Genomic DNA, 16104 nt, shown 5'->3' with positions numbered 1-16104 from the left:
TCGTTTGTGGGGCTCTATTCGGTCCATGATGTTCCTGACAGGAGTTGATAAAAACAGTCCTGGAGATACGATTTCCAATGTTTTTATGCACATGCAAGCATTTGGTGACCCAGCTCATGCATTTTGCAATTTCATCATAGTATGCATCCTTGACAGAACTGTCAGGTCAAATTTACTCGGTGTTTGCGTGCGTGCAACGCAGAATAAAGAAGACGGTTTGTCCGAGGAGAGGGTGCAGGTGGTTGAAGATCATCAGGATAAATACGACTCCTGTGAACTCATAGTCTCGAAATAATATTAACTTGAAACTGTGTTCATTACTTGTTGAGTGCATTATGTTATGTTATATATATATTGAACATTTTAGCTTCCGTATTTAAACTAATGGCTATCAGTTATCTACCTCTAGATAACATCAACAAAAGTAAATGATTATTTTGATCAGATGTACATTTAACTGATACAAATGATGCTTTATACAGTAAGAAATATAATGTTTTTGAGACGGGATTTACAAACCAGGTCGAGACATTATATAGAGGATATTACATGAGTGTCTTTTAATATTGGATTTATTAAACGAGTTGAACAAAATAATAAAATGCGAGGCTCTGCCGAGCATTTTATCAATTTTATTCAACTCGTTTAATAAATTCAATGTGGAAAGTCACAAATGTAATATTCATTTTATCACATGTTAGCTTTTCCTGTCGAAAACTCATACATTCTACTTTCTTTTACTATATAAACAAGTCAATTTGACCAACCTCTCCAACGCTATAAATGACGTCGACGTCAAAGCTTTATTACGCTAGTGTATTATCATTTTTATTTAATGGCTTTATTACACTCCCGCGACGTCAAACATGTGATAAATAGTGTTGTCTTGCGTTTGCCTAGCATCATTAATAGTCATAATGTCCCGCTTAACTTTTAACGTATTGTGGAAGGACCAAGCATCATCATAAAGACATAACGACCACCTTACTGGTTAACGGATCGGTATATTTGTCTTGCTTTGACCAAAAGAAAAACACTTTCATATCAAATTTAATTTACCAAATTTTTCAGTAAATTTACTGTCAATTTCATGTGAATAGTATTAAGCACTGTTTGTTTTCAAATACTGAATTCTTCGTTTCTTTTGTCTTTTGAAATCTTTAATTTGTTAAATATAAAAACATGAGTGTTTGTTTCCATCGATTATCGATCTCATCGTCGGTATAAGTTCTTATTGAAGAACACATCGAGAAAATCAAATAATTTTGTCAACAACAATTTGTATTACTTAAGACTGAATACCGTAGCTTACATTACGTAACTTACTAACCAGTCCGCTTCATTTAACATAAATGTTTTGTGGCTAACTGATAAACGAGAGGAAAGATTTAACAAGGGGGCCATGATGGTCCTATATCGCTCACCCGAGTAGAGTTGTTTGCTTGAACAAATTTCTTAGCTAAAGCTTTAAAAACAAGAAAATTAGAAGAGTGGGTCAAGGTAAAGATTATGCAAGATTACTTTTGAAATCTGTAACAAAATATTACAGGTGGTCCCAATCCTTTTGCTGTAGCTTAGAAAACAAGAAAATAGGTCAGTAGGTCACATTCAAGGTAACTGAAAATCAGTTTTAAGATCGGTGTGCATGTACCATTTTCGTGTGTTGCAACTCATTTCTTTGTTATATTATCTGTGTTCTAAATGTAAAATTGTTTATGATAAGTTTTCTTTTAGCCAGAGTTGTAAGTTTTTTCCTTCTCTTGTCTGAAGCAATACTCACTATCATGCAATGAAGTGCAGATAAATTTTGAAATATATGTGAAACTTTTAGATAAAATATTTTTAGTAGAAGAAAATAAAATCTGTCAGAAGATCCTTTGCTAACATAGAATGCAATCAAGCAAAACTATAGCAGACTCGGTTTGACTGAGTCCGGTCGTGAGAGGTTTTGGAAAGTTCAGCATCTCTCACGTCCCCTAGCACCGGCTTAAGCGGAATTCTATTACATAAATATTGAATGGACTTCATGATCCAAAAGGACCAGAAAATATAACACGCTGAATCCAAGTTAGGGGAGGCTTTTTACTGCCAAACATAGCTGATGTGACAGTTAATAAATTCTATAAGAAGATCCTTTTGAAGCATAGAATGATAATAGCAGACTCGGTTTGACTGAGTCTGTTCATGTGAAAGTGCAACAATCCTTACGTTCTATAGCAAAGTCATGGAAGATAATACGTAGAGACAGGGTTTGATTATAGAATATAAACCATCTACTGGGTTATGATTCAAATGAAAACATTTCAACTACAGCGAAATGACATATAAGTGCAATAAATAAAGTATTTGTCTTTAAAAGGTTGAAAAAAAAAAAAAAAACAAATACAGACACAACACTTTCGCACCAAGTAAATATTTTGAAATTTACGTTTGTCTTTACAAATATCTAAATACAACCTTTTTTCACCAAGCATGAAACAGTTGTGTTATTGTAACATCAGCTCCGAGTCACATCTTTTCAACATTTTTCAAATTGGAACGTTTCCAAAGACCCGGAATTTCACGCAAAATGGAGATATTTTTATGATTTGAATAGAAGAGCTATTTGCTGTGGAACTTTGTGAAATATATACAAAGGTGTTAGTAGAAATGCCAATGGAGTCGTTCAAGTAAAAAGAAGCAAGATGAAGCAGGTTACTATAGGTAGCAAGGCTAATAAAAAAAAAAACACTCGTGCATTCGTATTATTCTCGAACATTAATCAATCTGAAACTATGTTAATAATTTGTTAAATCTGTCATGTAATGTTATGATTAGATTATTATCTTAAATAATTTACTTCCGTGTCTAAGTGATATCTTAAAAAAGATGAAATCAATAAGATACAACTTTACTTTTTGTTTAATGCATTGTGTTTGTGAAATAAATGGACGTTTATGCGATAGTGTCTAACAAATCGTGTTATAATTGTTTATAGTACAGGATATTTATTCCGTAAATCTTCTTGATGAATGAGGATGTACAATGATAACTGTATATAGGCTCAGTGACTGAATAATCATGCGAGAGACTGATTACCATATGAATATCTACTGAAATTGTGTCTGTAGCCCAACGAAGAGGAAATACAAACAAATATTCATAAATTATTTTAAATTTTATAAAATGGCAATAATGAACAACGCCAGTGGGACAGACATTTATGACACATCTATTTTGGTCTTGTCAGTTTCAAGCTCTTGTCTGTCCATACTAGGTTCCTTAGCTATCTTTGGATCGTATGTTATTGTCTCGGACATACGAAACTCAACACGGAAGCTTGTCACTTGTCTGACAGTAGCAGATTTCTTATCAGCACTCGGTGAATATTAATTTGTCAATGTTCTATTTGGTATTACAAAATTCTTGTATAATAACTCGTACGCTACTATTAAATTAAAGACGTCAAATATACTTTTCACGTATGACAGATAAGAGTAATGGAATGAAAAGGAGCGCTACTAAAATGGAAATATTACTTTAACATATATGAAAACATATTAATCTTTAATAAACAACTGGATATATCTGTTACAGGAGGTATTTTCAAATACACCCTGTAATTATTTCATGACATTTAAGTAATGTAAAAAGTACCGCATTCAATATAGAAAAGAAAATATAAAAGACATGTGGTTAATCTCACCCTCCTATTTTAGTCTGGTCTGGCGCACTTTGCAAACACACAAGACAAGGTATGCTTTATAACTGCATATTCCAGTATTGTTTCGTTTAATCTAACGGTTTTCCTAGCAATCCATATATTCACCACTGTTGTGTACAGAACTGACAAAACTTCAACACGGACGTTCCTGCTTTGGGCTAACATTATCAGTTGGTTTATTCCAGGTGAGTGTATTATTTGATTAATTAAATAAAATTGTCTTGCTTGGTGCCGCAAAACGAAATCATGTATTAAATCGGTTTAAATATATCCGGTTGTTTTGATAATAAACGAATAAGAATACACTGACTAAATTTTGGAACAACAGTGTTTGATGAGTATAAACCAGTTTTATACCTTTCAAACTGTATCTGCTGATATTTTATTGCTGGTCAGTGTCATAATAAAAAGCCCCGTGCGTGCTGGTGTTAAAAGCAATCTATTGAATTTCAGTGCATTCATGGTCAGTGTCATAATAAAAAGTCCCGTGCGTGCTGGTGTTAAAAGCAATCTATTGAATTTCAGTGCATTCATGATGGGGCGATAGGGTATAGGGGCGAATCCCTTTGCAATTTACAATGACGTTATTATTTGCCAAACCCATTTATTTCAGTCCGTAGTGCCTATGTAAACGGGCAGTTTTAAAAATCAATTTACTGAAAGCATTCATAGAATCGATGAGAATGTAATATATATATATACAACAAAACTTGACGTCATAACTTCATCGTATAACGTAGTTTATCGTTTTGTTGATATGAAAATACTTCCGCGGTATTTTTCAGAAACAGTATTTCTCTCGCATTTGTTTTCGAAAAAAACCCAAGTTAAAGCAATATTTGCGTATGTTTCCTATACAAAATATAAACCGGCATTGAATTCCCTGTCAAAAATCCAATACTTACATTTGTATTTTCTACTAAGTTATTGCTTTTATTACACATGTTTCTATTATCATTATTTAATGCAGTATCAGATCAGAGTCAAGGTTATTCAAATCTGCTGACTTTCTTGAACAGACTTGGAGACTGAATAAACTTTCAATTTAACTTTTAACATACGATGACATCATAATTGAAGACATCCATTCTAATACTTTTCTTACTAACGATAGCGTTCATTTCGACCGGAACAGTTGGTTGCATTCTTTGCTTCCAAGGGATCGTTTTACAGATTTTATTAATGATTAATCTAAGTATCACTTTATCTTTTACAATTACATATGTCAAGGCAACCTAAGCACCATCCAGGGTTTACGTCACGTACCTTTAGTTTATTGTCTGAATAAGTGTAAATACAGTTAAGTTATTCTCCATGAACAAAAAACCTTAACGAATAATATGTGTTAACTATATGCATATAATAAAAATAAGCGCTGATTTCCTTCCCGAAAGAACACACTTGAACTCATTTCCTGTTACGTCGTTAGTTGTATTACATGCGTATTTATTTTATTTATTAAATGCCAGCATAAGACACAGGGTACGATAAAATCAATTAAATAAAACTGTTTACATTACTATTATGTTTCTCAATGGGGAGTGATTTTATTTACATTGTGTTGTCTTAACTTGTTGAAAAAAGGGTAAGTGCGAGGTCGACATGCCCTAAACGTGTATATTGGGCGGTGCCCCACAGTGCTGTGTTTCATCTTACTTGTCTATTGGTTTATCTGTGTATGTTAGTTGTGTGTATGTGTGTTTGTCTTTTGTACATGGGTGTCTTCGCTGCTATGGTTTACGTTTTAGGGTTTCTGCGTTTAAGGATCTTCGCTTTCCCTTTTGAATATTCATTCTTGCTCCACTTTCCCCCTATCCCTTTGTTCTACCCCTTACCCCTTTCCCCTTTTTTCTGTATTTTACATATAATTAAAATGTACTTGTCGGATTTTTAAGCAACCCGTCTACAATATTTTTCCCTTACAGCTTCTTTTTGTTGTAGGCCTACTTTGGCTGTGTTTGGGGTGCTTTGTGCTTCCGGGAAATCTACCTTTACCTTTTATTTTTTATTGTAAAAACAACAAATTGTTCTGGTATCTCCTGTCAAATATAATCAGTTATTGCAGCGTCAGCTGGTTTTCAAAGATAAGTAAAAGATGCAGTGTTTATCATAGTAAGTATGACCTTAAATGTTGAGAGTTTTTTCTTTGTACTTTTTTATATGTTGGTAATCGTGTTATGAGCTTCACATGAGCCGGTTTTTACTTATGTATCTATCAAGTTATCGAAGTAGAATTACCTAAAGAAAACATATATGGAGGTAAACTTGTGACATGAAAGGGCCCCTTGGTAGAGGCACCGGCGATCCGTAAGCGGGGAGGGGCAACTGATTCACTTGTCTTTTCAAGTTAGTTTTCTGCTAAATTAAACAGTTTTATTGGCCTGTGTCGTGTATAGTTTGTTAAACTGGACTTTACAATATATTTTCGCACCACGTATAGCAGTTACTTATCAGATTTTCTTTCATGAATAAAGTATAGATATCCAAATATATGCGGTATCATTAGATTGTCTTTTTTCAACTTTATTATTAGAAAATCACCAAAAGACTTGGTATTTGGAGCGCAAAATCAGAAAAATGCATGTAAATAATAAAAGAACTACATGGAAGGACTCATGAGTAACAGCCCTAAGAAGCAAGTGTATCTGATCGTTGCCAAAATGCTCCTTTTTAAGTATTTAGGAAGTTTAAGCAATACCAAGTTAATCTTTGTCCACAACAACTTTTCAAGTTTGGCTAAAGAAGCCGTTGATATATAATTATAAAAATATATAAATTTTATATCAACGAACGTTAAAGAAACATCTGATAGTTAATTAACCTAACCAATGTTCTTAGATTCTGTACAGCTACTTAACTCTTCTACACAAGTAATAAGAAACAGTCAGCTTCTTTTCATGAATCAAAAGCAAATGTGATATATCACAATACAATTAAAATATAAATTTATATTTTCAATGTTGAGTCCATTTTTCTATATAGATTTATACGAATTTCTGTATCCTATCACTTATACTGTATTTTAATTTACCTCCCTTTTAGCATTTTGCTGGTAGAAAGGTGGTCACGTGGTGATCCCTTATATTTCTGAGGAGGGTCAGTAAAATTTCATGTCGTTCTAGGCTAAAAAAAGTGGTCGATGAAACAAATCAATAGTAGGGTTTGTCGCTGACCCTCCACGGAAAATGTATAGGGTCAATATGATAAAAACAAGGACTCGGCTAACGCCTTGCCGCCATTTATCAAGCTGAACCCAAATATTTCCGCGAAGGGTCACTAACAATCCCAATAATTAATAATATATGTTTATTAAAAATATCAATATGTTATAAGATTATTTTTTTGTGATATCCGTGCATGTATAAACACTTGAATAAAGCCCCAAATGGGCTTTCAATGGTATTGCTCCTCGCATCAAAAATTTCGAAAAACAACTTTTCATCAAAATTAGCAATGTATTTAATCTCCTTTAAAAAAACATCAGATCTTACAATTGCTATAACTAGTCCAAACGATGCGTTGGGAAAACCTGATACGTTGAACAATTACGGAACCCAACAATATCAGACCATTCAGTGTAAGCATTTGCAATAACTAACAAAACCCTTTCTTTCAGCAATAATTATAGCAGTAGCTGGTGTAAATGGTGTTCTTGGTAGAGACACTGAAGAAAGTATGGGTACTGGTCCATGGTGTTGGATTAAGCGTCAGCACAAATATTACATATTCTGGGTATTTTTGGCGGGAAAAGGATGGGAATTTTTATGCTATCTTATAACTACTTCTCTATACGTGCTTCTGAAGTTTAATATGGTAAGTTGTCAACAATTTTTCACAGCAACTGACTGGAAGAAGGTGGTGTGCTACTGTACGCTATATATATTTTTATCCGCCTGTAACAATGAATGGCTACTTTCCAACAATTGTACTGTATGTCAATTAGATAATTAAAAAAACACAACAAATCTTAACAAATTTTGAGAGATCTTTCTTTTTAGCCACCCCATCCGCTAAAAAATAAAATAAATAAAAAAATAATATTGCGCTTGTCATTTAAAGTACGTTCCAGCCTAAACCTAAATTCTGACATCTAACCTTAGCTTTAAGCAAAAGCTAAATGTTTACTGAAGAATGGTGTTTAAGGGTATTAAGTTTGTATCATTTGTTTCTATTGAAAGTGCAAATTATATGTATATTCTTCAGTTCCTACGACACAGACATGAAACGTTCGCAGACATACATGAAAGCCTAAGAGAGGATGATAAAAATTACCTATATGTTTGGTTTGTTCTCTACATTCTACGACTTTGGGGTTCCGTGCGGTTAATGATGGACATCGCGCATGCAGATACAGAAAACGCAGGAGAAGAAATATCTAAAATATTCATGTACATGCAGGCTGTTGGCGATCCTGGTCAGGCATTTTGTAATTGTATACTCTTTTGTTTTCTTGACGGAACTGTTAGGTCTCATATACTGGATGCCTGCCGTGGAACGCCTCAACATCTGGTCTTAAATGATGAGCGGGAGAGACTAATTGCAGCAGACGAGACAAACCATGGACCTGACGATGGATCACCAGCTTCTTGTATTGGAAATTATAGCGACTTTACACAATCTATAAGACTGTCAGGAAAGTATTCAAGCTTTGATGCAACCAGGCATGAAAGTTTTTCTCTTAAGAATACGAGCAGAAGTAAAGTTTCGAAAAAGTTATCAGTCCAATAAAAAGTCACTGTTGTCCGTTTATTTATCTGCATCCAAATTTAAGACAGAAATGATTAAAATCACGAAATAATAAATACTTTAAAATATTTGCAACTTGAATTAAATATGTTTATAATGTCCATATAATACAATTATTGCACTTTAGGAAGTAGTATACCCTGTTACTAGGGTACATTCAAATTAGTTGAAATGTAGTAATTTTTTTTTGTATTTCGCGTAATTTAATATTTTAGTTGTTACAATCTCAAGTTCGATTATCTCTGTCCCTTCAAGAACGAACATTTTTTTATCCTGATTTGATGTACATGACCCGCCAAAGGTATTTTATATTGAAAGAAGAAGGAAAGTACGGATATTTACCACTTGTCAGTGTAATCTGGTTTCACTGTTACACGTAGAAGTTTGCTTAGTTGATATTTTACTAGTATGCGCGTTAGCTTTCTAATACAAGCTTAAAATGCATATGTCGCGGGGCCTGTGTTTCCATTGTAACGCATTTGTTCTCATTTTTTAACAACTATGTATGATATCGGGTTTTTCGATGGCTTCAGTGCCAATCTGTTAATGATCAACATGGCATATTAGAGTAATATTATTAGCAGAATACAAAACACTTTACATGATACCCTATTTATCTTAACGTTTAAAGTAACCATGGCAACAGATATGTTTAAAATATCTTATATCTTGCTTTTTATCGCAATTTCTTAGAAAAAGTAAGTAATATGTTCGTATTATTTGCATTTATTTAAACAAATTTCAAAGCTTAGAATACTTACAGAAGTCTGACATTGTTAAGGAAAAATCATTGTGCTTGCAATTATTATTCTCATGGCTAGTGTTGAAATACAGATAAAAAGCTGAAGCTGTGTTTCTTAAATAGACCGTTGTCAACGCCTTTGTATTTCACATTTTGCTATGTAGGTTACGGGATTCGTTTCTATGGTAACATTGATTTAATTCAAGAAATCACTATTTTCTACTGAATTTTTTTTGAACAATTTCAGAGCATAGTTTTAGTATATAAGTACCAAATTATCAGTGGATACAGAAAAATAGGTATTACAAATCAAACTGTCCAATTTTTATTTGAAAATGGCTGCCGTAAAAGTAACCTTTCACCCAACTATATACCAAATAACATCAGTCTTACATTCCGAATAACTTTTCAATATAACTACATAATAGTCTGCCTATATATCCAAAAAAGAGGCCTAGAAATTGCCTTTGATGGCATTTTTTGTTAATGCCCGACAGCCATGTTCATTGTTTACTTAATTAAAATTGGAAAAATTTCAGGGGGGCTGTCGCCTTCTAAGGGTCATAGTAAGGTCACAGCACAAGGTCAAAGGTCAGTAAGTGCATTTTTGTGATAAACGTCAGATTTTCATCATTTCTGCTACCTTCTAACAGAGATTTTCAGCTTACTTCGATGCTTACTGCGGACCCCGGACTGGGAACTTACTACAGGGGTTTTCTCAAACTGTTTGTAAGTTTGTTTGTTTTGTTTCTTTGCAAAACTGAACAGCGGCGTATTTAGCATCCGGTTCTAATGCCGTAATACTGTTTCTATTTAAAATATCCGAGAAAAGATAGTTATAAGATTTAAAATCCATTGCATTGCATTTATGAATTACAGATATACATGTATTTTGTCTTACAAGCATTCGTAACAGTGTGGGCGCATTTTTATAAAAAAATATCCTTTTACCTTTTATACCTTTTTTATTAACGTATCTATTATACTCAGATCTTTCGACATCGCAAACTTATTCCTTTTTATCTGAAGTGTAGCAACTTATTTAAATGCTTGTCAATTTCGTGAGGATCTAGCCAGTATTCGCTAGCTGTTAATTCAACGATCAACATACCTTTTAATCAAGGATTTAAACCAATGACCACCTGGTAAGGAGACAGACACTCTTCCCCTTCCCCTGTGCCTCAAGAGGTTCGCCTATTTAAGACCAGGGAATCAAAACAACAGTATGTTACAATTTAGTTGAATATTTGGTATCAAAGAATGTATATAGTGATTTTGGAAACATGGTTTCGTACTAATGCACTCGGGTTGCTGAAATGCTATTGTACGACGCACAATTTTGAAAATGCACGATACGATGCGTGACAGTTAAATGCACCGCGGTAAAATGTCTTACTTGGTATTATACATATATATTCTGAACTATTTCAAACCCTACAAAGTCATTTTTATACGGTACGGAATTCATTCAGTTTTCCCGGTCACGTTATCTTATCAGGATAAATTATTAAACCAATATATACCGTGAGTTTTCATGAATTTAAATATTTGTCCAAGTTCCCTAAAACCGAGTATCTACACATACCATGTGTATGCATGTGTTCGAAAAGGTACAGGACCAAAAAGCTTTGTCAATGATAAAGGCTCGTCTCGACTACTAAGCTGGTTGTATCAAATGACCACACCGAATTGTTCAAATGGTGTCAAAAATATAATTTCGTTGACAATTCTATGCATGCACTCAGGCCATAAAACATTTTTGGAATATAATCGGAATTTGACCTTGAACGCGTCCCATGCCTAATGTTCACAAAACAATTTTCGGTCTCCGCTGGGTTTTAGATTGGCATTTTGACTGCCAGTTTTAATGGTACTTAAAGATTAAATTCCAGCTGAGAATGATAATTCATACTGAGTAGTCACTTTAAGATAGTAAATTTAAAACAACTTTTAACATGCAATTCTGTTATCAGATTATGAAAATATGAAGTGGCTATTTCCTTTTTGATCTCCAAACATGCTGATACATAACTAATTCAGGATATTTTAGCTTAAATATTGTAATGTATCGGATCTCGTTTTGACGGGGTTGAAAGATACATGTATGAGAACTTTCAGTATGTTAAGACAAAGTGTTGAAATAAATCATTCAAGATATTTCAGTAAAACTTCTATTTTATCGAACATTAGATACATTATCAAAATTAATGAAAATCAATGACCTTTTTCGTACAGAATTCTACTAGAACACGGTATATATACTATACAACAAAAAATAAACGGACTTTAATTTCATTCGGGATGTTTTATTATTTTTATCAATAATATTTTGTACTTCGTTTATTTTATTATGTTGCTAGGAAAAAGACTAGTCTAGGAATTGTATGGACGGACACATATCAAATTCAGGAATCGCCGTTATCTTCAAATCCATGTCTCAAATTGTATTATTAATGCATGAACATATTAAGGTAAATTATTATCGTAGTAAAGTGGGTTCGAAACTTCACATGTCATATCGTTCGATTCGCACGGAGGTTAAGTAACGCCAGAAAAGTCCCAAGATATAAAAAAAAATAATGTTAAATCATACGGATAATTGAATAAACATGCTTAACGCAAGTAAAATGTGACAGCGTATTTAGATGACATCAGAATATTGCGTTATGTGTTTTAAATGTAGCCTGTTCACTATCCATATATTTTCAAACGTATGTATTGTATAACAGCAGATAATCTCAAAATACACTAATTTGTACAATGAAGGCAAAAGTTACAACACATATAGGTAAAAGAAACATATATACCATAAGTATGTTTTCTGTTTTGCGAACCTTTAAATATTTTGAGAAAACCCCTACTGTAAGTACGCAGTCCGCTGTCCGCAGTCCGTGTCGAAGTAAATTGAAAACCTCTATTAATATAAACCTGTTATTGTTCGGTGATAATTATGAATTTGAGAAGTAAAATAAATTACTTTAAATAGATTTATTGCATTTGAGACTGGCAAAATTAAAAACGACTAAAGTTATTTCTATAGAATGAGCTTAACTTTTCATACGCTTTGCTATTTTGTTCATTTGTGAAAGATATCTTTCTCATGTTTCTAAAATTTCCGTTTTCAGGCTAACAATTTCCATAAATGCTGGTTGAGTACCTATATGATTGTCTGTATGAACACAACAGGTAGAAAGTTCTATGGCGCGTATTTTATAAAGATTAGTACAGTCAAACTTAAGGGGCATCCGTGACCGAGTGGTTGAGGTCGCTGACTTTAAATCAGTTGCCCCTCACCGATATGGGTTCGAGCCTCACTCGGGGCGTTGAATTCTTCATGTGAGGAAGCCATCCAGCTGGCTTACGGAAGGTCGGTGGTTCTACCCAGGTACCCGCTCATGATGAAATAATGCATGGAGGGGCACCTGGGGTCTTCCTCTATCATCAAAGCTGGAAAATTGCCGTATGACCTATAATTGTGTCGGTGACGTCAAACCTAACAATAAAACTCCGTTTGCTCGAATTCGGATTATCCAATTACTACTTTTGACTCGAACTCAGCTGCAGGTCTGTATAATGTATACGTTGGCTTGTACTACTGATATCTCGAACACATTTTGCTAGTCCCGTCGAGCTCTAGCAAACATGGTTTGACTGTACTAACCGTTGCCAGATCTAAAGACTCGGTTAGATTAAGTCTATTTGTGGGATAGTTTGCATTGTGCAAATTCTCTCAAGCATTATCTCAAATGGTCTATGCTGTCAATCAAGACTCTATTCCAATGGTTTACGCATGTGCTGTAGCAATTTTATGAATGTGTGGGCGTTCAGAAATACTATCTATGAATAAAAATCAAGCGATAGTTAATCAAAATGTAAATATAGATATAAGATAACTGTAAATGTTATGTGTGTGTGTGTATAGTTTTGAATCAGCTAAAAATTATTTTGCACATGAACATTAGGCTTTTGTCAGAACTGGTAGCCGCTCTTCAATTGTTTACAGTATCTACAATTTTGTAACTATTTGTTTATGTTGGTCCTATAGATGTAATAACTTCAAAAAGGCTTGACCTGACAGGAAGTGAGGGTGTAGAAGCAAAGCCAAAGATAATAAGGATCGAAACAGAAATAGCGTGCTGAATTGTCAGAAAAAAAGATGCAGATACCGCATTAAGAGCTTCGGTGATAGTTCTTGAAATGTGTTACATAATTACAAATACATAAAGTATGATAATAAAAGCCTGACCGATAGTGAAAAAAGAACAAAATTACAGCAAATCAAGAAAATAATGTATAAATTAACTAGTTGAAATCCTACAGATCTGTTCTTTTCTGTTTATTACCGTACATATACTGTGTATACCTATGATGTGACCAATATTCAGATATTCCTCTGACATGATCCTATTTAAGCATCACCGCGAGCATCACCGCACGGACAAATTAACATAAATATAAAATCATATTATAAATCATCACCTGATTTGAAATAATTTCTTTAGGAGCTGAAGAAGCATCTCATATAAAACTATTATAAAAATGTTACTTTCAACAGTATTTCAGTCATTTTACGGCAGTAAATTAACCTAATCAGTGCTTCAGGGCCTCTACAAGTAGTAGCCTTTCCCCGCAAGTAACTGCCAACTCCTCCAGAACGAAATTACTTCTGACAATGTCTATTATCAAATAGTCATGGAGAACATACACCTCTCCCGGGGATCTAACTCACGACCTCGCGATCCTTAGGTATGCGCTCTCCTTATTGAGCTAAAAAAACTTGGTTGTATACATGACATTAAAGAGATTTTAACTTTTTACGTGAAAATTTTTATACATTTAAATGTAAGTCTTTTTCCGCTCTAGTCTTCTTCCTTAAAACCTGTCATATTTTCTCTTTCACGCACATTTCTCAAAATGTGTACAATACATGTATTCTTTTTATAGCTGATACCTTAAATAACTAAGAAGTCATTTTTAAAATTTCAGTTTTGACCTTGACATGTCTGTGACCTTGAAATTATATTGAAATATCCCTTTGATACGACAGTACCAAAAATATTTCTGTAGTTGATCCACATATAAAGATTAGCAAACATGTAAAGTATAACATACTTTACCATCGTATGCCACTTTTCCCAGATATATATTATTCTATATAATATAATATATATCACAAATGTGTATATATACTTTTAAAATTATCATCAGTTTTATAAAATACTAAAGGGCGTCTAGCCACAATATTTAAACCAATTAAATTGGTATATGAAAATAAAATGAGTGCAAAATGGTATTGTGTATTTGTAAATGCACCCATTTGACCTTTGACCCAATTATACAGTAAAGAAGAATCCTAGAAGGCGACAGCCCTTTTTAAATTTCATGTTTTATCCTAAGGAACACTTTTATACTAATATACGAGCATTAACAAAAAATGCCATCAGAAGTCACATTTTCTCAAGATATTGGTAGACTATAAAAGCCGCAAAATGTTGAACATTTTTCAAAGCGAAAGACTCATAAAAATATTTCAGCAAATGGTGGCTGTTAAAAAAAGTTCAAATAAAAGAAATTGCTCAGAATTACGTACATTCAAAGTAAAAGCTATTAATTTTGCGCGGTAACTGACACGTAACGTCATGACGTCGATGACGTCATTTTAAGGCAACAATGTTTTGTAACGTTTCTGTATTTATCAATCGATTAAGCATCAGATCAGGGACAGGATAATGATTTTTTTCCAAAGGAATAAATATACAAACACATTAAAATTGTCGTAAACCTTGTCGTAAATCGTCACGTTAGCTTCCGGTTGGGCATGCGCACATACAAATGTTAAGGTAACCTATCTCCTTAATTTGACAACAGAATGTTTTACACGTTATATTAAATATTATACAGTTGTTGGCTCGTGAATCAATGAGTATGATGAAATATTCACTAGAAGGACGAACAATAAATAATGCACATACAGACTCAAGCTTATATTCTCCTTTTTTTTAGGGTAGAGATATTTGTAATTTAAATAATTTGAAGATTTGTAGAATAAAATACTGCAAGCTTAAACGACGGAATTAACGAATATTCAAAGTATTCCAGTAATTGAATAGCTTGCCGGTCATTGGTAAAATCTATCGATCGAGGTCTGAAGGTTATTAATTCTCACAGTTTTATTTTAAAATTTTTGACATAAAAGCCCAGTAAACATTGAATACACAGCGGTTATATAGCCCGTACTACGGACCGGCTATTTATATAAGGAGTCATGCAATGATTTTTAATGAATTACAGCGTAAGTGAATAATATTATAATATAATATATTTATGTACATGTAGTATAATTGAATATTTGCCAGTGCTGTGTTTATATATGTACATTTCTTTCATTGTATGCGAATTGTATTCATGTTTCTCGTCTCATAGTGGAATAGTGGAATAAAAGATAATCTATCTATCTTTTTTTATCTTGTAGTTAAAGCTGGCTTACGGAATGCCGGTGGTTCTACGCAGGTGACCACCGGTGGTTAAATAATTGTTGAAGGGGCACTTTGGGTTTTCCTCAACTAGTGGAGTCGCCATTTGGCCTATAACCTGTCGGTGTGACGTTAAATCCCATAAAAAGCATAACAAACTTGGCGGTCATTATTCTACGAGTTCCAACGGCTTGAAACAAATTCGGTAGAGGTTATTCTGAACTTTCCTGCAAATATGATATTGAAATATGACCAGCAATTTTAAATAAGTATAATGCTTTGTCTTTACTCCTATCAAAGAATATGAAATATAAAGCTTTCACTGAATTTAAAAGGATAAATCTACTGAGATTTAAAATCTGAAATTATAGTCTTCATGTGACAAGTTTATGTAATTCTACATTCGAAGTAACTGTCTTGATAAAAATAGTTCAGTGAAA

General features: G+C 33.4%; 1 protein-coding gene across 1 annotated transcript in view; it reads left to right on the top strand.

Moving 5' to 3' along the window:
• Positions 1–15645, top strand: part of LOC123526746 (uncharacterized) — a 32917-nt gene extending 17272 nt beyond the window's left edge. Inside the window, exons 9-11 of the mRNA XM_053522571.1 lie at positions 3699–3888; positions 7320–7516; positions 7907–15645. Of these exons, the coding sequence (XP_053378546.1) occupies positions 3699–3888; positions 7320–7516; positions 7907–8431 (912 nt within the window). The 3' untranslated portion in view covers positions 8432–15645. The remainder of the gene's footprint in view (positions 1–3698; positions 3889–7319; positions 7517–7906) is intronic.
• The last annotated feature ends 459 nt before the right edge of the window (positions 15646–16104 follow it).

The sequence above is a fragment of the Mercenaria mercenaria genome, chromosome 14 (assembly GCF_021730395.1).
Source record: "Mercenaria mercenaria strain notata chromosome 14, MADL_Memer_1, whole genome shotgun sequence".
NCBI classification, from domain to species: domain Eukaryota; kingdom Metazoa; phylum Mollusca; class Bivalvia; order Venerida; family Veneridae; genus Mercenaria; species Mercenaria mercenaria.
The sequence above is the reverse complement of the archived record's forward strand: the minus strand, read 5'-3'. Positions and strand labels throughout refer to the sequence as shown.